This window comes from Lissotriton helveticus, chromosome 4_1 (assembly GCF_964261635.1).
Source record: "Lissotriton helveticus chromosome 4_1, aLisHel1.1, whole genome shotgun sequence".
In the NCBI taxonomy this organism is placed as follows: domain Eukaryota; kingdom Metazoa; phylum Chordata; class Amphibia; order Caudata; family Salamandridae; genus Lissotriton; species Lissotriton helveticus.
Window position 1 is genome coordinate 21,531,879 of NC_136063.1, and position 25,411 is coordinate 21,557,289.

Consider the following 25,411-nt stretch of genomic DNA (forward strand, 5'->3'; position numbering starts at 1 on the left):
AGGTATTTCGTGCTAAAATTCCCGCTTCCCTGTTGTATGGTATTGAATTACTTTACTCAGAAAAATGGGGCTTTTTAAATATAACAGAAGGTAAAATTTTATGGAACCTAGCCTCTGTTAACTCTGCTTGTCCTGTAGCCGCACTCAGGTTGGAATTTGGCTTGCAAAGTAATTGGGTACAGGGTCTTGCAGGGATAGTGCGATGGGTTACAAGCCTTGTAAAGGGTGATCCTGGTACATTAAGATCTTTCATTCGGAAAGAATTACTAGGAACCTTAAATGAGCAATCATTAATTGTAAAAAAAATTAGAATTGCGGTTGACTTGCTTCAATTGGACGAATCTGTACTTTTTACTTTGTCACCATATCAATTAAAGGCCATATTGAAACAGGCCACCTGAAAATTAAGTTTCACTATGGACAGGTAAGTCCGTACTCTAAAGAGAGGCATTCATCCAGCTATTGACTCTTGTTTGATAAATGAAGTACAATCTTATATCACTTGGAACCTTCCACATTGAGTGCGCCGTTTTTGGCTATTATTGAGGCAGGGTTCTCTTCCACTAAATAATGTATTATCTAAATGGTACGGTTTCTCGCCAGTCTGTAATTTGTGTAATAATTCCATCCAGGATGTTACTGATGTGCTCTTTATCATATCGACGTAGATGGATGAGGCCAATCTATCTACAATTATCCATTCTTTCTGCCTCTGCATTAATAGACGCTATCTATAATCCACCAAATTAAATGTTTTGTCATAGGATTTTTAACTTTTTTAAGTGTTTTTTAGATATGTAATAAAACTTTATATGGATGTCATGATTATTAATATTGATTTTATCTGATATTTTATAATATTTAGTGCATTTGTAAATCATATTTTACTGTTTGAGAATGTATTCTTCACTTTTTTTTCTCTTTTTATGTGGATCTCTTTTGAGTTCCAAAATCATAAAAAAAAATAAACTGAAACTGAAAATGTAAGTGCTAGAGCTTGAAAAATACCTGTACTTCACTTAGCAAGTGCTACGATTTCTCACCGATAATGTTCATCACTCTAAGTCACTCGTCCTTGCCCCAACAGATAACACCAAAATCAAGAGAATTCAAACCTCTGCTGGTTGTAAATCAAAGTACAACACACAGGCCAATAACATCAACTTTCACATAGTTTGACTCTATAAAATGTCTTGTCAGGGTAATCATATATTGCGGAGTAAAGATCATGAGAAAGTACTCTTCCTAACAGCATCCTCATTACCATCAAACATGTTCTCAAAGGATTGGCCCATAGATAAGGTTTTTTCAAATGTAAGGTTTTCTTCAAAGTGAGTCAGAAGGTACCATTCCTCCCTATCTAATTTTCTTCCCCAATAAAGTAAACATTTAGTGGTGAGTACTGGTCACCACATTAAGTGTACATTTTAAGGGCTTTCATAGAGAATCATGCACCTCAAAAAACAGAAATCTCGACAACCTTTGGGGAAAAGGGGGAAAGAGATACCAACTTTCCCAGGCATGATCAGAGGACCAGCTGCTACAGGCCCCAAAATGGTCCTCATAGGATGAGAATATTGGCAGCTCATCAATGTGGGTTTCAGAGTCCTAAAGTGCCACCTGGAGACACCAATAGTACCCTGGCTTCTGGCCGGACTCCTATTCAGTTAATGTTAGCAGTGCTCATGAGAACACAACTTTCATGAACACTGACAAAGCACAGGTCTGTCCCCTTGGCCTTTCCAGTCTCCTGATTACTGGAGGAGGAAGGAGCTGAGCCACAAGTCATCTAATGAATTAGACTTAAACTTTGTAGAGAGAAGTCTAGAGTGAGTATGTATGAGGGATGTAACCCAACTACAGTCCACTCACACAGGTACAATGCATTTGATTTAGCAGACATACTGTGCATAACTCAGGTACACCAGAATATTTGCTGAAATGGGGCTTTCAGGCACTGAGTAGAGTATCCCTGAGACCAATGAAGAGAGACACAGGACAACAGGAGTGAAATCCAGCGCTATTGGAACATGAAGGGATGCTTGCTGCAGGTCTTCTGCTCTGTCTGGCTCCTTGTTTGCAATTTCGAAATCATGCATTGCTAGTTCAGTGTACTCTGAAGGATTGTATTCTGCTGCTACAATGAGTCACCAAGGGAGGAATCAAGATAAGAAAAAAATAATTCTGAAGTTGTTGTTGTTTGCATTTTTGTGAGTGAGTGTGTGAAAGGGAGTGAGTGTATATATCTACCTAGTTCTATCTATCTATCTATCTATCTATCTATCTATCTATCTATCTATCTATCTATCTATCTATCTATCTATCTGTCTGTCTGTCTGTCTCTCCCTCTGTCTTTCTGTCTGTCTCTCTCTTTGTATCTCCCTCTCTGTCTCTCCCTCTGTCTTTCTGTCTGTCTCTCTCTTTGTATCTCCCTCTCTGTCTCTCCCTCTGTCGCTCCCTCTCTGTCTCACCCCCTCTGTCTCTCCCTATCTGTCTCACACTCTGTGTCTCTTACTCTCTGCTTCTCCCTCTGTCTCTCCTTCTCTGTCTCTCTCTCTCTGTCTCTCCCTCCATGTCTCTCTCTGTTTCTGTCTCTCCCTCTCTCCCTCTCTGTCTCTCCCTCTATATCTATCTCTCCCATCGACCAGAGTTCGTGAATTATTCAAATTCAAGGTGTGCCTTCATGTACCGCTACCTGCGGCCGCATCCTGACTGGAAAGAGGCTTGGTGAGGGGCAAATCACGCACAGCGTTCATGTGGTTACAGAAATCGCAACGGACTGAATTTCCATAAGAACCGCCAATAAGTAAGCATCATTAAAGACTTTTTGAACTGGTATGGTAATGGAGAACATCTTTTAAAATTGAAACATTACCCTTCAAGTATGGCGGTAACATGAAGCATACATCGCAAGTCCTGTTTTAATTGCCACATCGTAAGAGCGCCAATCAGGAGAGACAAATTCCTATTTAAAAAACGTAACGCTGTGCACATGATGTTGATACCTTTTAGCACTGAAGAAAGCTGAATGCTGAAACGCGTCTGTGAATAAAGGTTTTAAATTATGCCCCTGAGTGCCTTCATATATATACCTATTACCTACTGGCAGTCGCCAGTAGGTAGTTATAGTTAGGACCTTGTTTCTATTCCAAAAACATTTTTTCTTTTCCCAATATCTAATTTTCAAAAGTAGCAGGGGACACTGGTCAGCTCCTATCTTGAAAGTTTTGGAGTGATTCGGCAAGCGTGGGCCGACACAAATTGGCACAAAAGGTAGCCCTTGCTTCCGGAAGAGACCTTTTTTTAAATGGTGTAAATCAGTTCAGTAGTTCCTGAGAAATTAAAAAAATAGAGGTCGGAAAAGAATTTCCCACAGGAAACTTTACACACAATTATATCTGAAACTGCTGAACAGAATTACACCAAATTTTGCACAGAGGTAGTCCTTAGCTCAGAAAGAGACCTTCTTTTAAATGGTGTTAATCTGTTTAGTAGCTGAGAAAATCAAGTTACTTTTTCCTCTTTCTCTCGTTTGACTCAAATGCCTTATCCTATGTGAGTAAACTACACTATGTTAATTTTGTTTATTGATGTGTTAACCTATCTTGTAAAGCGATCTCTTACTCTTGGGTCCAGTAGCGCTATATAAACCCTTTTAAATAAATAAATAAAATAAATAAATAAATAAATATAATAAAAGTTTTGATATTTAGAGGCGCGGGGGATCCGCCGACCCTCAAGCTTTATTCTAATAGGCTGTCAACACTCCAAACCAGGAAGTGTTAGCAGCCATCTTGTGATTCGATAACTTGGACCCCACAGATGTTCGTAACTTCAGGCCCATCTCTCGGCTACCCTTTCCAGCCAAAATGCTGGAAAAATGGATTAACAAATATCTGAGTAGCTACTTATATGAGGCGGAGGTGCTTGACCGTACGCAATATGGCTTCCGGGAGGGTCATAGTACAGAAACGGCTCTCCTTAAATCAACTGATGAGATAAGGAAAACGTTAGATCAGGGAGGTAAAGCTGCAATGATCATGCTTGATCTCTCCGCAGCGTTTGACACGGTCCATCACTCATTGTTGATGGACCGTTTGTCAGCCTGCGGAGTAAAAATAGCTGCTTGGAAGGTTCTAAAATCTTTCCTGTCTGAGCGGAAGCAGATAGTAGCCCTTGGAGAGTTCTGTTCAACTCCATTCCAACTGCCTTGTGGGGTCCCTCAGGGATCATCACTAAGTCCAACCTTATTTAATGTGTACGTATCGTCCCTGGCCCCATTGATAAGATCTTACGGGTTCCAGCTTACATCTTATGCCGACGATACGCAGATAGTGGTATCCCTCCTCCCTGGATTAGAAGGAGCAGTTAGCCACAAGTTACATGATTGTATGGAAGCAGTTGGACTATGGATGACCAGCAATTGTCTAAAATTAAATTCAGACAAAACTGAGGTCATCCTCTTTTTTAATGACATCAGTATCTGGACACCAAAATGCTGGCCAAACTCCCTGGGTCCTCTACCGGTTCCCTCCCCACAGGTGAAGAACCTGGGAATCCATCTAGATGACAGATTGGATATGAGAAAACAAATAAATGCGGTGGTATCTTCCACGATGTACACTATTAGAACCACTAAGAAAATTCTCCCCCTTGTGCCCAAGGAGAGTCGGCAGACGGTGGTTACTGCGCTTGTCATGTCAAGACTTGATTACTGCAACAGCCTCTATTTAAACATCCAAGAGAGGTTGTTGCAGAGGTTACAGTTGCTGCAGAACACAGCTGCCAGGTTGATTTCTGGCATACCCAAATTCTCCCCCATCTCTAGCGAAATTCGTAGACTGCACTGGTTGCCGGTAAGACAACGGATACATTTTAAAGCTTTATGTCTTGTCTTTAAATCTCTTCAGAAGCAGGGTCCACTTTATCTCCAAGATCACTTGCAATGGTACTCACCATCTAGATCTTTGCGTTCATCAGGGCAAAGACTGGTAAAAGTGCCATTGGTGAAGAAGGCTCGGTGGGGGGGTAAGAGATTTGTGGTTGGGGCAGCAAAACTTTGGAACCAGCTCCCCGTTCATCTGAGATGCTGTACCGAACTACTCCAGTTCAGAAAAATGCTTAAAACCTGGTTATTCTAGATCTATGTCTATGATTGTGCACCCTACTTCTCCTTAGGGACAGCAGATAGCGCCAGGACACCCTCGGGTAACAGATGCGCTTAACAAATCAATTAACATAACATAACATAACATTCGGTAGAAACAAGTCAGAAGAAAACAGGGAAACAAAAGTGAGAAATAAGAAAAAGAGGCAGGGTAGAAACATCCTGACCCCCTAGGTCTACTCAGGGGGTCCTACAAGGACCCCTAGGGCCCAAAGAACTGCAGAATGCGCACTGGGTGCGCGGGTCTGGACAAAAATGAAAGAAAACAAAGTGTGGGTTTCCTCACTTTTTTACTCTTAACCCCCCGGGTGGGCCAGGTCCTTGGGGGATTAGAAGAATGTAAAGCAGGGGCCTGTAATGGCCTCCCACAAGCACCAGGGACCAACACCTCCCCAGGGCACTAACTGTAAAAATGCGGGGGTCCTTTTTGGACCTACGAGCCCCAGGGATCACCAACTTCCTGGGGATTTGTAAAAGTTATGAGGGTGGCTGCAGGCCCCCCTCCTGGAGCCAGTGATGGCAATGGGGACCACCACCCCCCAGGGCCGGCTCCGGCAGTGTCCCAGGGTGCCCACCCCAGGACACTGCTGTTTGCTATGGTAGGTCAGGAGCATGTCTCCTGCCCTACCGTAACAAACTCTGGTTTCGATTTTGGAAGAGAGAGCAGGGAAACCTGCTCTCTCTTCCAACATCTGATTGCTTTTCCACACGGGGAACTGCATGTCAGCAGCTCCCCGTGTGGAGAAGCAATGCCGACTCTCGCAGGACGTGTGGAGCTGACGGGACCGTGGGGGCATTGGGACTCCCCCCACAGTCTCCAATGAAGTGGATAGGCCCTGGGGTCCCCAGGATGAATATAAATTACTGGTGCAATCTGGGTTTTTTTTTTTTTAAAGATTTGGAGTCGTGACCCTAGCGTTGTGCTCTGCACAGACTCTGGTGTGAAAGCGAGGGGTGTGCGACTCCCATCATGACCCCCTGGTGTGAACACCAACAAGAGTTAACTTTATCATTCATTGATTTATTGGGAACAAATATATATTGTTTTACTCTTGTGATTCAACGTTGCATTGCTTTGTCTTTAAAAAAAAGTACTTGAGTTATAATCATTGATGAAATGAATTCTTAATGTTTAATGTTTTGTGTTAATTGGATGTATTTGTTCATGTATGGTCTTTGTGAAAATTGCTCAGCTTGTTATATTATGTTATAAATGTATATCTTCTTTTGCCTAAAAAATAAGATCTCCCAAAAAAAGTATAAAAAATATGAGTGATAGGTATAAATAAAAGTACCTGACCAGGTCTATTGAATTTACATTTGGTCTTGTTGAAATAGTTGTATTATTAAGATACGAGGTGTTGGGGCAATTCGTTTGTCTCTACTTTGTTATTTACTGGATTAGCAATGTCTACCAAAGTGAAGAACCACAGGGGGGCATGCGTCAAAGGGGGCTCCCGATTTCAAGCAATGGTGGCTTGACATGAGTGATCCAGTGAGATTTTCTCAGAGGCCTGGAAGGATGGTCCTATGAAGGTAGGATCAGAGTTTACATCTAGCGGCTTTGTGTGTGAAGCGTTACATTCCTTTTTTCGATGGTAAGAATTTTTTGTTGAAAGAAGATCTGGTCACATAACATCTGTGATGTCCTAACTAACAGTTTTGGTTTAGTAAAGGATTTTCCCACTGTGAAAATCATTTTCTGATAATTTCAAGCATCTAAGATTTTTATTGAGAAATACTCTTTTTCGCTAGCTTAATTTGTAGATGGTAGTTTTTTCTGCTTCATATGAAGAGTATCAGTTCATCTTCACTGTATCGCCTTCTCCATCTCCGTTTCAGTTATATACACTGGAGGTGGAGTTCTGCTAGTGTATGCATATACCAGGGTGCTGACATTGTGTTTTTTTGTTTATGTGTAGCTTGCTCTACAGGGGCTAGTTCATCACTAATCACCCTTATACTTGCAGTGGTGTCATCTAAGGTATTACCTGATACAGTGGGTAGGGTATCTCTTGCCAAATGAGGCAATGCTGGGTTAGCTAGTATCTTAACCCATTTACGGCTCGGTAATAGAAATGTTTTTTTATTAGAGGGGTAGTTTAAACGTGGGAGGTTAATGTTGGATGGAATCAGCATATAGTCCGACCAGACTTGGGTCTCCGGGGTGCTGACTGTTAGAGAAGTAAAATGTGAACATACTCCATCGATGGTGTGACAGGCCTGGTGGGCAGGGACTGAGACCAATTGGTGAAGTCCAGGAGTTTCTAATGTTTCAATGAGGTTATCTCCTCCAGGATTGTTTGTTTGGCATTCTAAATGGAGATTAATATTGTCTATAAGAGTAAAATTTGAATACCTGATCATAAGGTAGCCTAACGCACCACCTAAAGTTTCCAGGAATTCGAAAATGATGCCAGGGGGTCGGTCGATCAGGACTCCTACAAAAGAGAAGGAGCCATTCATTTTGAAACACAAACCCATCATTTCTGGTCCTTTCAGGGAGGAGAGGTGAAGGTTTATACATTGCAAAGACTCAGGATAAATAATGACCAGCTCTCCTCCCTTTGTTTCATTTCTGTCTACTCTACAGAAGGTATAATTGAGAATAGGTACTAATGTGATGTTAGGGTTACACCATTCCTTAAGCCATGTCCCAGTAATAAATAGAAAATTAAGTTGTAAGTCAGTGATCATCTCATTGATGTGTTGGGCATGTTTTCAAAGAGAGCAAGCAGGTATCAAAGGGCTAGTCTAAACAATTCTCAGTTTGTTTCCACATTTTAGACATGTAAGTATGCTTTTGATTTTATGGGGTATAAAATAGCAGTTACATTTCCCGGCCGTGTTAAGTGATTTGAGAAGATCAGAGGGCATACAGATAACTGGGGGAGATTGGGCAGCTTGGCTGGTGCTGGTTGCATTTCTGGCATGGACGGGTGCAGACGGTCTTGCCTTTGGCATGCTTTGGGCTCACAAGGGGCGCACCCGCTGCATGCATCGGCTGCACATCCTCAGTGGAAGGCCCATTAAATACTGGTGCCTGCCAATCACAAGAGCGCTGCCGCATAAAGATGGCAGCTCAGAGTGAGCCATCCTCCTCCTAGAAGGGGAGGGAAAAAAATGCAAAGTGCGAGATAAAATGAAGGAAGCATCTGCAACATGTGAAATCTGTGTGATGTGCGGGCAATAACGAGCTCAGATTCAAACTCCAGGTAAGCAGTACATCTTCATAGTTATTTACCCCAACCAACGTTAAAATTGTAAAAGTTTGTTTGCAAAGAACTAAGTCAATATTTAAAAGCAAGAATCTTGCAGTAGAGTTTGGAGCCAGAATACATGCTAAGGCATGCAGCCTAATATTATCCCCTTCGGCTAAGGGTACCCTTGAAACCCAAGGGTACATTGCACTCTGGAGTATGGCTGATATGCAGGTGTATTGTTTCCTCAAGTCTCCCAGACATGGAGAATACGGGGCCTCATTTACAAAGATTTGGCAAAGGACAACAGCTCATGTCATTCTGCTGTGCTGCTCTATGCCAATTCGAAAGGGAAGGAATGTACCAAATTTAAAAGATATGGCACGTTTCTCTCCTTTCAGCTAGCACCCACGGGTGACAAAACAGGCACCCTTGCACCATGGTACAAGCGTGTCTCTTTTTTTATGCTAGGAGTGGCACCTTCATGCACAAAAACAATCAAAAGAGGCATTTTACTCATTCTAAGTGTGCTGCAGAAGGCTGCAGACATTGAAAGCGGATAGGATGAGGAGAAATGTCAGCATTTCTCCTCATTACACCTACTCTGGAGAGGCATTTTTTTGGTGCTGCTCCAGGTTTATGTGATTTTGTAAATCTGGAGCATCGTCAAATTCCATGGGTGTTGAGTGGCAACACCCACAGCAACACCCATGGAAGGCCTCCTTGATGTAAAGTGAGGCAAGGCAGCACTTTTCTCTATATCTATGCCGCCATGCAAAGCCACGCCTCATAGATATGATTGAGAGGCCTGTGCCACCAGAGAGTCATGCAGAGCCACGCCTCATAGATATGATTGAGAGGCCTGTGCCACCAGAGAGTCATGAAAAGATACGCTGCGATGGTGCTGAACTCTTGTAAATGAGTGACACAATGTACAGGTCTAGTGAGTGACCAAAACACACACTATTCTACAGCAGTCAATGGAAGAGAATTTCTATTCATGGCAAAAATTAAGTCAATAAATTCTGTGCATCATGAGTTGAACATAACATTTATTTTATTTTCATACAAAGTGCAGTGTTTAATGCTACTGTTGTTAGGGTGGGAGAATTTAGCCATGACTTAGCGCCCATTTCTGAACACATTAGGTTTCTCAATTTCTGTTCTGTGTTATTTCAGTGCCTGCTCTGGATAGGACCCCCAATGGATATACGTGTGACGAGTGTTTTACCGACCAGTCCTCGGACCCCTGCATAACGACTGGAGAAGTTCAGTGCACTGGGGAGCAGAACACTTGCCGCAGCTCCTCTGGAAAAGCAGTCATACCTGGTGAGAGAAACTGATTTTTCTAAGTATGATATATATATCCTACTGTACCAATCTTCTTAGTTTTTGGTCCTTTCTTTCAAACTAAATGATGTTCAAGCTAATTAATTTCCATTTTTTATTTATAATCTACCTGAATGTCTTCAGTGTGCTCGGTTCCATCAAATTCAAAGTAGAAATCATGTCACATTCTCCAAATATACCCGGAAGATGTGGTATTTGTATATCAAAAACCTATACAAAAAAGCGATGGCGTTCTGTACAGGGTTAGAGGCAAACTAAACCAAAAGTAAGATTTAAAATGACCAGAGAGTTTGCAAAATGGACTCAAGGATACTTGAGGCCAGATCTACAATTGGATTTCATTGCCCCTGCAGCGTGCATGGTGTTGCAAGGGCAACGGAATCCTTAAGTCAGATTCACCAAGTAACACAAGGCCACCTTGCATGGCTCTGCATTGCTTGGTAAATCTGGAGTGATGCGACCGGATGCAAGTCACTTGCTCAACTCTGCCCTATGGAGGCGTTCCTTGTGTGGAGCATGGATGTTTCAATGCATCCAGCCATGGATTGTGGTTCATTCCTAGATATACCAAGTCTGGTAAACCCGGGAATTCTTCGAATGTGTACAGCTTTCCGTAGGAGGCAAAATAGGAATAAACATCTTTATTTTTCCTCATTATTTTTTCTTTCCACATGTGTTCCATTCTGCAGCAGACTGACAAAGAGATGACACCTCCAAAGGTGTCTCCTTATGCACAAAAACAATCCTACCTCCAACGCAGGCACCCCTGCACCATAATGCAAGGGTGACTGCTCGGCGCAGCATCAAAGTTTGATAAATCTGACCCTTGGAACTTGAGTTTCTCAGTATCCAAATAGCTGCTGCTGCTCTGTACTACAACCAGGTCATCAGGCTCATTTTCAGCCTGATAAAGAGAATTGACTCAGCTGCTAAAGCGTTTAAGGGATATGGTTACCCCTTCCTTAGAATTACACACACCCCCCACCTGTCAGTTTTGCTCCTCCAATGTGTGTGTGTTGCAGATCTCAAGTATAGTAAGCCACCTGCTGTATGGTGAACGTTCAGTTCCTACTGCCAGAAGGCCACCAATTGTTCCAGTCTTATCAGGTACAATCAAAATAACACACCATGACATGGAGTGACAAAGCACAACAGCACTAGGTGTATCTATTGATAAACCAAGGCCTTGAAAAATTCTTAGGTACGACTGAAGAGAGTCAGTCAAAAGCGCAGCCTTATGTATTTCAAATCAGTCAATCAATCAATCAATCAATCTTTGTTAAGTTTACATGTGAAACCATACACATATAATACGTACAGTTATTGCATCCAAAAAATACAATTCATGAATTGTAAAAGAAAACTAAAAGATACAACCAATTATTAAGATGAAGAAACTGTTAGGAGAGGACATTTCCTGACTCGCACAACATTATTTACAAGACTCAGCACAAAGTTAGATATGGGTACAGTAGGAAATGATCGAGGGCATATAAGGGCAGGTCTGTGTAGAGTCAAATTTAGGACAATTTGTTTAAAAACTGTGTCCTAGGAATTCTGTAAAATGTATAGAGCAGGACAAAATGCAAAGTGCTTTGTAATGAGGTTCTTTCTCAAGGTCAGGCTCCTTAAACAAGTGTCACAATGTAGGGTGTGCCACCATAAAATATTTAGTGTTCCACGTTAAATAGGGGAAAATAAAGTGATCAACAAATCCAACCGAATGCCTCCTCCAGATAAAGTCATAGCTTGGTCAGAGACTGTTTGATTAGAAATTTCACACCCTTCCCTGCAGCCAGAGTGACCCCTCTTAGTTTACCTTTCAGTTTCGCTTTTAAAACAGTTGCACTAATTGTGCCTTCTTCAGAGTGCAAACTCAAACCTAGAGAATATGCAAAGTTCTAATCAAAGCATTATAAATGGAGAGACAAATAAACAAAGAGTAATCTTTTCAGACTGGTTTCAGATTTGGCCCAAATAGACTCTATTGGTTGTACCTCAAAATAAGGTAGACTCAGTTATTTGTGGCAGATAAACCCAGAGGTTCAGCGAGCAATCTTTAAAGTCAATGCACTTGTTGGCAATCGCCATAGACTCACACAATTAATAGCTGCAGAAATACATTTACTATTATATATATTTCGCACATATCTCTTATACGATTTGACCCTAATCTGACGCTAATTTAGAGGCAAATCTAAATCTAGTGCAGGTGATTTTTAGGCTGATGGTTCCTAAGAATGAATTAGGGTTTCCAATTTCCAGAGCCTTCAAATGGAATTCCCAGGTCCAAAAGGTATTACCTTTGGGTATCTGTAATCTTTAATGGAAAACTATTGTTTTGATCCTCCACCTTAAATCATTGTGAATATTTATTAATGATCACCTTTAAACTGAAGCTTACCATACAGACCATAGAAGAAGTTAGGAGCAATTGCAAGCCAGTCGCTGGAAGTGCAATGAGAACGGCATCATCTGAGTACATAAGGGAAAGAATTGGAACAGTAAATCCGGTATTTGTGAAGCGAAAACCACTCACCCCTTAGGGTCTGAAGACGCTGGAGGGGTCAAGTCTAACAAAATGGTCAGTAGGGTCTGTTCAAAGGCTTTTATATAGATATTGCCTTTACTATCCAGAACGGCATCCAGCACTACTTCCCAATCCTCTCCCAATATGATATGGTATTTGCAGAGTTCAGTGATGGGGCAGTCGAGTTGGGAGATAATGGCAAACATGTCACTGCTAGGAGCGTAGAGAGAGCCCTCGCTGAACACTGTAATGACTCAATATCTGTCAACAACAGGTCATAATGGACACCTCCACCCTTGGGACCTAAAAATGTGACCATACTACACTCCACAATACCTACCCAAGGATTAAATAACAACATCTATCTAGAAAGTGGCATTGCAGAGAAGCTCGCAAGCAGCAACAACGCATCATTAGCAATACCACTGGCAACTACAACGCAAGCAAAGTACCCCAGGGTACAACAACACACAAAACAACATAAACCAAGGGCCACAAGTTACAACAACACAAACAAACCAACCCAGGTGGGACTACATATATATTCAACGCATGCTTCTCCTAAAAGGCTGGTTGGGAGCGGAACAACTCTCTTTCTCTACAATGACCTGCAGGAAGGGAAACTTAGCATCCTTCCGGTGCAACAGCATTTGGATCAGAAAGGTCCTGACCTCCCATCCCAAGGAACACAGACAAATGATGATATGCTCTGGGGTTTCTTTTATTAATACATAGCACACGGTAGGCCAAACTTTATCACTTACAGCACCAACTTCAAACTACCAATTACATGATCACTAAATGCAACCATGAAAAAACATATAGAACTTATATGTAAATAAATGTATAGAACCTGAAAACAGAAGAAGATAGTTAGGCAAGAACAGTAGAAATATAAGAGTTAGTGGAACACCTCACCCAGTAGCTACACTTCACCAGAGGGGAGTCTGTTTCTCCAGCCAAATCAGGATTATCTGTTCCACTGTCACAGCTACACGTCTGTACTGTGATGAACTACCGAAGAATCTGAGCTCAAACAGCTCCTTTAGCCCAAGTATAAACGTAGGACGAGGATCCTATGAGCTGCGCCCCCTTTTCCCATCAGATTCTGTACCCCTCCGCAACAAGGCCACAGCTTCTGCTGGCCAAGCGTCTGTTATTACTCTGGGGAAGAGTGAGCACATTCTTCCGACAAGAACCAGTTTCTACCAGCATGCAAAGTGCAGAAAACAAGTGAAAAGCATAACATAGCTTCTCACCTCTAAAGGCTCAGAAGTGGGCGAAAGCTCAGTAAATGGAGTTGCTTAAGCATGGGCCACTACTCCTGCAAAAGAGGCAAAATTAGTATGCAAGATGGCATAAGATTATGCCAAAGCCAATAGGCAAGCCCTGCCATTGAACAAGATAAAGTCAGAAACAGAGAGGTACATAACCATCCCTACTTTGTAGCGTATTCTTACTAGGCAGGCCTACACATTACCATGTTATGTGACAATATAAATTGCAAAGCAAGATGGCATGAGAGCAAGTCAAAGGCAATAGTCAGCACTGCTGTTAAGCAAGACAAAGTCAGAAACAGGCCTACACATCACTATATTAGGCCAAACTATGCTAAATAAGACTCAGATGGTGATGCGTGCTGGTCATTACCAAGCTATTTATCATAAAAAAACACATTCAATACAAACACCATAGTGCGAGCCCAGAGCTTGGCAAACACATATTGTCCATCATCGTCTGACCAGTTTTCTAGAACACTACATGGAAGGGATTTATTGGAGCTGGGCACGGTGTCACTGAGTACAGTGAAGTCATGACTGATTGATGTCCGGCAGCTTTAGAGGACTCGTCCCACCCAGTCCAGTGAGTTTCTCTGCCTCCCTTGCTGAAAGGTGTCTCTTGAAACAGGGCGAATGTCAGTGTGCGTAGAAACAGTTAAGATAGAATATGTTCCTATTTAATATGAGAGCAGAACATTAACTTTGAGCCTGGTGAAATTAAGGAGGTGGTGGGCTATGGTAGTGGCCATTACTGAGTGACGTTGGTAAAGTATACGTCAGAAAGTAGGAAGACAAGTGTATTTTGGCAGGGTCAAGGAAAGGGAGAGAAGGGAGGGAGAGCACAGTATTTGTGAGGTGCTTTGGGTGCACAGGAGTGGTGCAGTTGAAGGGGAGCCCGAACCCCAATATTATCTAAGGGCATGAGCGGGAGGTAGGCAGATGAGGGTGTTTGCCACAGGGAGGTTGAGCCAAAAATGATGCAGAATAGACAAAGCAAAAAAAAAAGAGTGGAAAGGGTTTGAGTAGTAAATGTATATCCAGGTGGTGTTAAGCATCTGTTTCTTGTGTGTTGACACCCCTCTTGGAGACATAGGATGGTATGGAGTATTCATGATGGTCATACTCTTAAGAGATAAGTATGGTCAGTGTGCTACGACTGGGGGAGAGAGGAGAGAAAATGATACAATGGGCGCCAAGGGGGCATGGCACGCTAGCGTCTTTGCAACTGTTTGGGGGCAGGGGAGTAGATGGTGAGAGAGCAGACCTTCCATGGGATATGTCTCTAAGTCAACAAGACAGATGACAGATGAGAAAATGTCAATGTATGATGATGTATAGAGGCCATTCAGAGAGATGGGGAAGGAGAGGAGGGTGCCCTGCCTTAGGGAGGTGAACTGGTACAAGAACAGATGTGAGCAAGTATAGCAACACTACCAGAACCGTGGCCACAAATACTACCACAAACAGGAGCATCAGCATCAATATTAACATCAACATTGTGGTCCACTGGTAGTTTTCAAGTTCACAAACCAACGTCCCATGGGGATCAGGAAAAGTACTGTCTGTCATAACATGTATAACAGACCATGCATAGAGTATCATGCCTGAAAGGGGCAACATAGGTACATGTGATATAAAGCCATAAATAGTTGAAGGGAAACATTGCATGCTTCTCATTATGCTACTGGCCATGATCTGCCACGATCAGATACCATGGGGAGCGTGTGAACACAAGTTATCCCTCAAATCTGTCTGAGCTAGTTCTGCTACAGCTACATTCAGAAGAGCTCCTCTGTGGTTAGTCAGGTAGAATGCTCTTGTGGGGTTGCAGCTCCCCTGCATGTGCAGCCCCATCCTCTTGTTGAGATAGGAGTGGTGGTGTCCATGGCATACAGGGCCAGGCAGCCCAGGAAATGGGCCAGTTTGGCGGAGTCAAGGAAATCTCTAGAGCGGCAATCCAAAGTAATCCACATGGTGTCCAGTTCAAGAAAACCATATTTCATATCCCAATTTTAAGATGCAGGGAAATGACTAGAAACACATTCTCTTTAGTGCTGGTCTCTGATGAAAAGTCCACTGTGATATTCATCCCGTTTAATGAAAAGGGTTTGGGCATGAGTAGAAAATAGGCTATCAGCAGAGGAAGTCTGTTGGATCACACTGTAAAGGAGTGAGTAGTATAAGACCACATTCAATGGCCCTCTGAATGTCCAGTTGGTGTTATAGGACAGACCAGTGATGCATGGAATAAGATCCAAGAGGAACATGCTGTTGTCATTGCATTCTAGACATTCTGGTATTCCATAATAGCAGATGTTTAGGTTGGGTAGCAGTCTTCAAGGTCAACTTCTATTTGGGGGATTGTTGTCTAGTTCCAGCACCTCAGGTGCCCCAGTCAGTCTTCTGTGTTGACTAGCCCTCAGTCCACTATGTCCACAAAAACCTTACACTGTCCTATATGGTCTTGACGTCATTGTGAAATCATTTATCTTCAGGCCTATGTAAGATAGCTTGAGGAGGTAAGTTTCTTGAGGATGGCGTCTGTTTTTTTTTTCAATGATGGTGATGCAGAGTCTGATTTCTTACCGCCTACCCCACTACACCTTTGAAGAGTAGCTGGTGAGAGGATTTTTGTGAGAATATTGTGTTAGTATGCGGGTTTAGTGACCGATGTGAAGAAGGCAAGACCCAGTGCACATGGATGTGAGACAGATGAGAGGAAACAATCACTGTCCAGTCCAGGTAGGGTTAGACAGTGTAGCTGCCCAGCAGGTCATCACTGCAGGAAAGTGTGAATCGGACAGGCCAAGATAAGTAGTACAGTAGCGTCAACAAATAAAGGTGTCTCATCTCCGGTCAGGATACTCCAGTGGGCTGGCACATAAAAAAAGGGACAGGAGGTAGACGAACAATGGACTGGGTTGAATTCCATCCATTGGCAGGGGATCCAGTCATTAGTGAGAATGTCCAAGGTCCAACAATCTCTGTGAGGCATGGGGGAAAACTTATAGACTAGGGTTGATTCATCAGTGGGATGGCCCATAAAAAAGGAGCAGAAAGGACACTAACAATGGGATGGGTTGAATATCATCCAGGGGCAGGGATTCAGTCATTGGTGTGAGTCTGCAATGTCCTATTGTCTCTGGAAGGTATGGGGGAAAGCCTGTAGACTGGGTCTGAGTTAGTGTAGAGGGCCTTTTGAGGAAATGCCTAAGCAAATAGTAGGTGTATTGGCTTAACCTCAACAAGGCCCAGAGAAACCGTGGTTGTACCATGGCTCTGATATTGGAGCTGCTCGTCTGTACTGATAAGAATTGTGTCCCTCAAAGAAGCCCCTTGTGGAGGACACTGCTGAAACTAAAGGGGCTAGTTCAGAAGCTTGGACCTGGCAGGACAGCTAATGTCATCTGCGATAGGCAGTGGGACCTGCCAGCTCCAATCAGCTCCAATCAGCATTATGTGATGTAGTTGGGAGGCACAGGCATTAGCCACAGATGGCCAGCATGCCTGGGTGGGGAGAAGGGGCAGTAGTACCCTGTACTGTGTTAAGGCTTCAGGGCCACTGTGGCTGAGGTCGTTGTTGGAGCATTTGATATGACTCAAAGCATGCACAGATGTCCACGAGGCATGTTCCCACAGTGGGAGTGAGCAGGAAAAGCTAGGTGTGGAAGGAGGGATCATGTTGTTCTCCGAGTCATCCGGAGCCACACAGAGTGGGGCAATCTATGACTGTGGAGATATTCAGTCCCACCTAATCAATATAAATCCAGAGGATTGTTTTTCATATTATTTTTTGTTGTCCTGCCTGTTGGGGAAAGAGATAAGATAAAAAAGTAGATGGAACACTACAAGAATATTTCTGTCCCGGCAATTCTAACGTTTCTGCTGTGAATAAATGTCCATCACACAGTACATCCCAAGGGAATACACAATGCAAAATCAATACTTTTCCAAATAATGGAATGCTACAGTACATAGTATGTGGCAGGTAATCAGGATGGGGATAATACAGCTTTCCTAACCCCCAACGGTCCACTCTATGAGCACAGCGAGCTACGTACTCACAATGGCAGGTACTGTACATAGACTCAATGGACAGCCAGCAGCAACACCAAGAACATAACCAATACCTACATAGTCATTGTTTGTGTGTCTCAGCTACTTTAGAGAACACGTTCTCCCAGGTGATTCCATAAATGTAGGGCAGGCTGTGCAACTTCTCTAGGGTGCAAAGTCCAGTCAGTCTCCAACAAATTTCATGTTGGAGCCATAGGGACAACAGCAGTGTGTTGATCTTGCTGTACCCCCTGCAGAAAGAAAGATGGTTCATATTTATTCTCACTTTGCGACAGTGGTAGACTAGAGGCTAACAGTATGATGAACCACATGGATAGATCCTTTTGTGAAATCACACTAACGAGTTAATTTTTAATTCAAAAACTTTATTTCAGTCTAATATGGACCATGAAAGTACATTAGATAAAATAATACAACACAGTAACTTTTTAATAATTATGTATAAGTATAAAAATAACAGGGGTATTGAAGTTAAAAATATACATTCCATAAAATTTAAAATATTACTATACAATCGGTCAGTCACTGCTGAAATACTCCAATATGATATTATAAAAAGTAAAAGACAAGGTGCGTTTTGGGATAGAGAAATTAAATAAACTTGTTACCTCCATGTATCAGTTTGCTGCTGCGATTACAATTTTAAACCATTTTTGGCTCTAAGGATCCTTACGTTCATAAGAAACCTAGACACGCAGAATACAACCAATTGAGTAGTGTCTGAACGCAGAATCCGTTCTGCCTGTCTGCAGTGTCTTAAATTAAGGATGTTACATAAAGGTTTGATCCATCTTTTCCTCGAATATTGATAAGCCGGTCAGAATAATAAGATATGCATATCATTTTCTTTAACAGATGTAAAATTTTTACAGAAACCACATTTGTCAAAGTCTTTATCTTGGGCATTACTGTCCCATTTAGATTTCTTGTCGTTGGTCTGAAGTACCCCATATCTAAATATAAGATATAATGATTTTGCTACCGGAGGATCAACCTCATCCAAGGGCATTTCAAATTTAGGAATATCTTTAAACTGGAGAAACCTTGTAGACAGAGATCCTAAACTGGTATCCTGTAGCAGTGTGTTACTTAAAAAATTCCAGAATGATCGTTTTACTATTTTGCTACAAGTTTTTGATAGCTCTTGAGGGTTTTCCCAATAGTTTGATAAACCTATTCTTTTAAACCAAGAAGCGATGTGTTTAAACCATAAGATATCTTTTAAACAACCAAAGGGCATTATCTCTTGGAGCCCCGATCTGTAATGGACAAGCTTGTCAGTTGTCCAGATTCTTATCCAATACATAAGGGGGCGCAACACAGCGAGACTGTCTGTACGCTGTAGATTAATATCTAAATAAAAGGGTACCATTGGAGTTCTATTAGGTAACGATAATAACCTTCGTACAAAGTTAATCTCTCCCACTTCAAAATTACGCTTGCAGTATGGACCCCAGAGTTCTGCCCCATAAAGGGCCGCTGACTGGGCCTTACATTTTAAAACCTCTATAGCAGGTGATGCAGCCTTAGAAGTACTCTCTCTATCTTTCTTTAAAATAGGCATAGAGTTTTGGAGCAAAACTATTTTGCTTTTTTCCAATTGGGGTTTCCATGACATTTTGGAATCCAGAGTGATACCTAAATAATTAAAATTATTCACATACTCTAGTCTTTCACCATTCACTTCCAATCTTTTTCTAAGCGTTTTACTTGGATTGATAGACATATATTTTGTTTTGCTAGGGTTAATTTCAAGTCCTTTTTTATTACAATATAGGTAAAAGGTGTTTATCAGGTTTTGGAGGCCACCAGGAGTCTGAGAAATTAAGATGGTATCGTCTGCGAAGAGGAGTGCGGGAATCACATCCCCCCCTTGCTTTGGTGAGTCATTCTTGCTACCTACAAGAAAGGAGGGGATGTAATTTACGTATAAGGAAAACAAGGTTGGTGCCAGCACACAACCTTGTCGCACTCCGCGCTTCACTGGAATCTCTTTAGTAAGTTCTCCCCGTGGTCCCCACCTTACCTTTGCAAAGTTACTTTCGTGCATCCTGATAATTTGAACTAGTAATTCAATTGGTACTCCAAGGTTTCTCATGTGAATCCAAAGACTAGTTCTAGGGACCAAGTCGAAAGCAGCTCTAAGGTCCATGAATGCTACATACAATGTGCCCTGTCTAATCGTAATATACTTCCAACATAAACATTGAAATCTATAGACTTGATCAATGGTGCTGATCTTTTTTCAGAACCCTGCTTGAAATTTGGTTAACAGATCAACTTCTTCCATCCAAGATGAAAGACGCAACAGTATGTGTCTGGCAAATATTTTCTGTGGAATGTCTATAGGACTGATCGGGCGATAATTCGCCGGGTCGAGTCTATTCCCCTTTTTAAAAATCGTGATAATTTCAGCCCCCCTCCAAGTGTTTGGCATCGGGTTGAAATTTGCAATTGCATTACATAAAGCGTTCATATACGGATCCCAAAGTGTTAGGTCATGTTTTAAAAGGCCACCGGGGATTCTGTCGGGACCCGGAGCTTTACCAGATTTTATTGTACCTAAAACATAGTTCATTTCTTTCAATGAGAAGTGTAACTTGCAAACCTTTGCTAGCTCAATCATTCCGTCCGTCAGATCAAAGTGGTCAGTGTTAAGTTCAGTGTTGGATTCAGAGAAGAGGCCAGAGAAATGGTTAACCCAGGTGACCTCATCCAAATAGAGGTCTCTGTGTTTACCACCTGTCCTTTTGCCTTTTGTAATTAAATTCCAGAATCCTACTTGATCCTTTACCTTTGCAGCAATTAAAAGACCTGCCCATATCTCCTCGTCCCAGACTCTATTGGCAACAGCTATTGTTTGATTGTAGGCACGCCTGTTTACCCTGGTTTTAGCAACATCATTACTTGTTATTGCTTTTATTAACTTGGATTTTGCTGCTCGACAATCCTTGTTAAACCTTGGTTTGCCATGTTTGACCCTTTCTGTTGTCTCACCCTTCTTTCTTTGTATTGTTTTGCTTAAAATTGGGCCTAAAGCTTCTACGAGCCTACCATGAATATCAGTCTCGATATACGGAGATAAAATATCTGAAAAGATTGAATAGAAGTTCATCATTGCTTTTTTGTCCTCCAAGATGTATGGCCATTTAACTGCATGGTCATTCCTATTTAACATGATTTGATCATCTGAGGGGTCACAATTCATTTTTTCTACGTCTACTATAGAAAAAAGTTCTATAGAGGCCCTCAAACACAAAGGTAAATGATCACTCTGTTCTAGAGATTATTTTAAAGTCACGCAAGAAACACCAAAAGCTTAGTGACACCATCATATCGTCTATATACCTTTGTGAGATGTTTCTGCGAAACGTATGGGCTTTTGGTCTGTCTGATGGAAGACGCCCATTACATGATCTAAGACTATGTGTCAGAGTTAAGTCTAGGAGCTGAGTCACAGGAGCTGTGCACTTCACCTCCTTTTCACTAGCCAGATATGGTATATTATACGCTTGGTCTTGGGGCTCCATCAAATCTCCAAAGCTAAGCACTGGCTCATAATTACAATTGAAGTCACCAGCTATAAATATACTTGTGCCATGGCCTAATGTTTCAATGACTCTGTCCAACTGATCAATGACTAGTGATGGGCCGTTTGTTGGAGATGGTCTGTTGTATACATTAAAGAGATATGTAACTTTATCATCTTTAGCCTTTAATTTTAAGCCCACTATATCTGGAGATGTAATATCTAGAGAGGTAATCACAATTTGCAAAGACACGCTGACCCATATAGCCCATCCTCCAGATGGACTTCCTTTTACCGAAGGAGTCGCCCCCACCAAGTATGTTTTATATCCTACCTTTTGGGGGCATTCTAACATCCAGGTCTCTTGTAAAAGTATGATGTCGTACATTCCAACAAATGCATGCAATGTAGGAGCCGGCATATTTCTGTTTAACCCTGCGATATTCCAGGAAATAATATTTAAATCTTGGCAGTTACTGTGCTCTCTGAGGCAGGGAGAATAAATTCTTGATGTGTCCGTACTAGGATGTATCTTTGATTTTGTGTCTAGAACAAGTGCAGAATGAAGTGAAATGGTATCAGCCGATTGCATGTTCACGCAATTATCCACCCCGCTGGTACGACTATTTTTATCCGTGTCAATTCTTTCCTTACTTACTACCCTCTGAAATTGGGGTGAAAGAGGCTCATGGTCTCCTAAAGACTTATCACTCCAGGATGACTGTCAATCAACCCCCTCCAACCCCATTAGAGAAGAGATACGATTAGAAGTGAGGATGTTAAACACTGGGGGCGGATGCGTCTGAAAACTTAGGTTCACACGTCTCCAAGGGTTATCAATTAGGGCTTTCGGGTAAAAATAGCTTTGGTCTCTAGTCAAAATACCTCCCTCATAACCATCAGAGAACCAGTCACGGATGTAATTTATCACCCTACGATCTCTAAAATGTATAACTTTTATATCCCCTGGAATGTCCTTCGTTCTCCTCCCTATCCAACCTAACCTACTAACATTTAGGATTTCACCATCTAGATGTGCGGGCAAAGGTCTATTTGTTCTTAGCCAATGCATGGCTTTGTTCTTAAGAATCTGGTAGTTTTCGAATTTCCCTGATGGCAACTCGGGTACTCCAGTTAATACAATAACGAGGGGTTCTGCCTCCGGTGGAAGATCAACATGATTTGCAGGTCCCATAACCTGTTTGTTCTTGTTAGGATTCTTCTGCGTATTAACCTGATTCCCCTGAACTTTCTCGTTTAGATGCCTACTTTCTTGTAGATCTCTAGGATTAGTGGGCTCTAAAACTATGTTCTGAGGGTGAATACCTGTGGGATTATCATGAGCTGTTTGATGCAACTTACTACTACTAGATTCATTATCAGTTACCGTGGGCACTATGGAATCAGGAATAATCATGGGAGGTCTCTTGGGTAACAGTTCTTTAAATAAATTGGAGTTAGCTATTCCAATGTCAGTGATGGCCTCTAATTGTACATGTATTCGCTTAACCCTCTCAACTGTAGGTAAGAGCATAGATTTAATCATATGCTCAATGTCAATCAATGATATTTGCTGAGAGTGTATGGACGAAGAACCCTGGTTGTCCTCACTTGCATAAGGACTTTTGTTTTTTTTTGGACTCGTGACAGCACTTCGGGTTTTTGCGCGATTTCCCCTATGCTTCGCGCCTCCCCTCTTTTTTTTTGGAACAGGAAGTGCCTGCCCCTGATGGTTTAATACAAGTAATCTTCACAGGAATAGAATTACTAGGAACGGCAAGTAGTGACTCTTCCAAAGATGGTTCTAATTGAGTGTCTAGACTGATATCAGAAATAGACATATCCCTATGAATCGCTATTCAGGCTGAAAGGTCTTGAAGCTGCGGGGGAAAACCAATATCATTTGCTTGGTCGTTACTAATACTGGTTAATGTAGGTGTTCTAGCTGACTGAATAGCCCCCAAGGATAATCGTTTAATCTGCCATTCTGAAGATATTCGTCTCTCAGTTAGTACTATTTATTTTTCTAAGACAGAAGTAGCCCTCGTAATGAAAGCATCTAGGGTCCCTCTAACAGAGCCTCCCACTGACGATTTCCATCCTAGGCTCAAAATATTATTCATATTTTATACTGTAGATTTAGCACAATGGACAAATGATGACAATGGACGGACTTTAAGTTCCTACGTGTAATCCTCCTTCGGTAACCGTGCGATCAAAGAGGGTGGCCCAGCCCAGCCATGGCTGGCCACGGACGGCCACAGACGGTACCGCCCTTGTCCCGGGCTTCTCCCGGTGCTGCCCGTGCGCGTCCCGCGTTGCCGGAGACTGAGTCCGGTTTTGAGCACACCTGTGGGGGGCGTGACCTGGCGTTGGTGTGTCTCACGAGCCCAGATGGATTGTGGGTGTTGTGGTTCGCCCCTCGTCATGGTGTCTTTCTCCCCCAGCTGCGAGTGTTTCCCGTGGAGCGGGAACGCGGGAGGTGATGCAGGGAACCCTGGACAAAAGCAAAAGAGTGTAGAGTCCTCCTCGATGTGGCCCATAGCAAGTTCACCAAAGGAAACAAAGTGCTGGAAGCTCCGGCGTTGCGGAGACTGAGTCCGGTTTTGAGCACAACTGTGGGGGGCGTGACCTGGCGTTGGTGTGTCTCACGAGCCCAGGTGGATTGTGGGTGTTGTTGTTCACCCCTCGTCATGGTGTATTTCTCCCCCAGCTGCGAGTGTTTCCCGCGGAGCGGGAAACGCGAGAGGTGATGCAGGGAACCCTGGACAAAAGCAAAAGAGTGTAGAGTCCTCCTAGATGTGGCCCGTAGCAAGTTCACCAAGGGAAACAAAGTGCTGGAAGCTCCCGCGTTGCCGGAGACTGAGTCCGGTTTTGAGCACACCTGTGGGGGGCGTGACCTGGCGTTGATGTGTCTCACGAGCCCAGATGGATGGTGGGCATTGTGGTTTGCCCCACGTCACGGTGTCCTTCTCCCCCAGCTGCGAGCGAGAGATGATGCAGGGAGCCCTGGACAAAAGAAAAAGAGTGTAGAGTCCTCCTCGATGTGGCCCGTAGCAAGTTCACCAAAAGAAACAAAGTGCTGAAAGCTCCCCATGAGTTAATCACCAAGGTGAGGTAGCATAAAAAGATATAAAAATAAGAATAAAATAGTTTTATTTTCTGTCAGGAATGAGGTACAAATCATTACACATTTTTCAGAAAGACAAGTGAGCATTCTTGGGTTTTGAAAATCAGTTGAATTAAAATGTAACATGTCCAAGATTTAGTGTAAAAGAAAAAAATGTAACAAAGATTTCAAAAACAGTAATAAAAATGCATTGATTCATTAATAATCTCCATAAAATAATGTGGCCGATTGATATTTATTGTTGACAATGTACATTTGAAATTATTACTTACCAGTCAAGCCGACAGTGTACTTGTTCCATGCAGTGCTCCTAATTACCACCATAAGGACAATTATAAACCTTTTGTGACAGTCACAATTCAGCCTGGAATCCAAGAGCCTGGAAGAACTATCAGTGAGTGTATGTGAGTGACCAATCTGAGATCTCAGGAACTTTAGGCCAAGATGGGCATGATTTCTTTCCTAGATGGAGTACATATTTATGTAGCAGCATTGCTAATGACTGAATATTGTCTGTGTGCTTTTTTCACAGGTGACACATTGATACCGTATAGCGTGAAAGGATGTGCTACTGCAGATTACTGTGAAATATTCGACCAACTGGTGACCCAAGTCTTTGTTGATGAATCACTGTGTGTACCTGCCAAGAAGCTGTGAGGCCATTATTCACACCTCTGATGCAGTCTCACCCCGGCTTAGTAATAGTCAGTAGAAACATTCCCAAAGCTCTGCCAGTACCTGCCATGAAGAGGAACAATGTAAGAATGAAGCAGAAGAACTCATGTCAGCCTCCCTGGGACACCGAATACAAGGAAGCAATGTGTGTAGTACTGTTTATGCTGCCATGTTGTTTATGTACCACCGGCCTCTATATTCAGCCATTTAGAGTGTCTGGTTGCCTAAGAGGGAATACTCTCCTTGGTGCATTGAGTGACTGAAGAACTGGCACTGCAACCACCCAAAGATACTGGCTTGGGATCAGATAAGATGCTCCCTCTGATAGGATACTAATGCTAGCTTAATTTGTAACCATGGAGGAAACTGATTTCAACTGTTCTCTCTCCATTTGAAATAACATCACCTGAATTATGATGGTTTTGTCTATGCATATCCTGCCAATAAATATGAATGCGGATTACATATCAACT

At 42.4% G+C, this 25,411-nt stretch overlaps 1 protein-coding gene across 1 annotated transcript in view; it reads left to right on the forward strand.

The window, feature by feature from the left end:
- Nucleotides 1-25,145, forward strand: part of LOC144827826 (phospholipase A2 inhibitor gamma subunit B-like) — a 47,545-nt gene extending 22,400 nt beyond the window's left edge. Inside the window, exons 3-4 of the mRNA XM_078685991.1 lie at nt 9,547-9,696; nt 24,796-25,145. Of these exons, the coding sequence (XP_078542117.1) occupies nt 9,547-9,696; nt 24,796-24,920 (275 nt within the window). The 3' untranslated portion in view covers nt 24,921-25,145. The remainder of the gene's footprint in view (nt 1-9,546; nt 9,697-24,795) is intronic.
- The last annotated feature ends 266 nt before the right edge of the window (nt 25,146-25,411 follow it).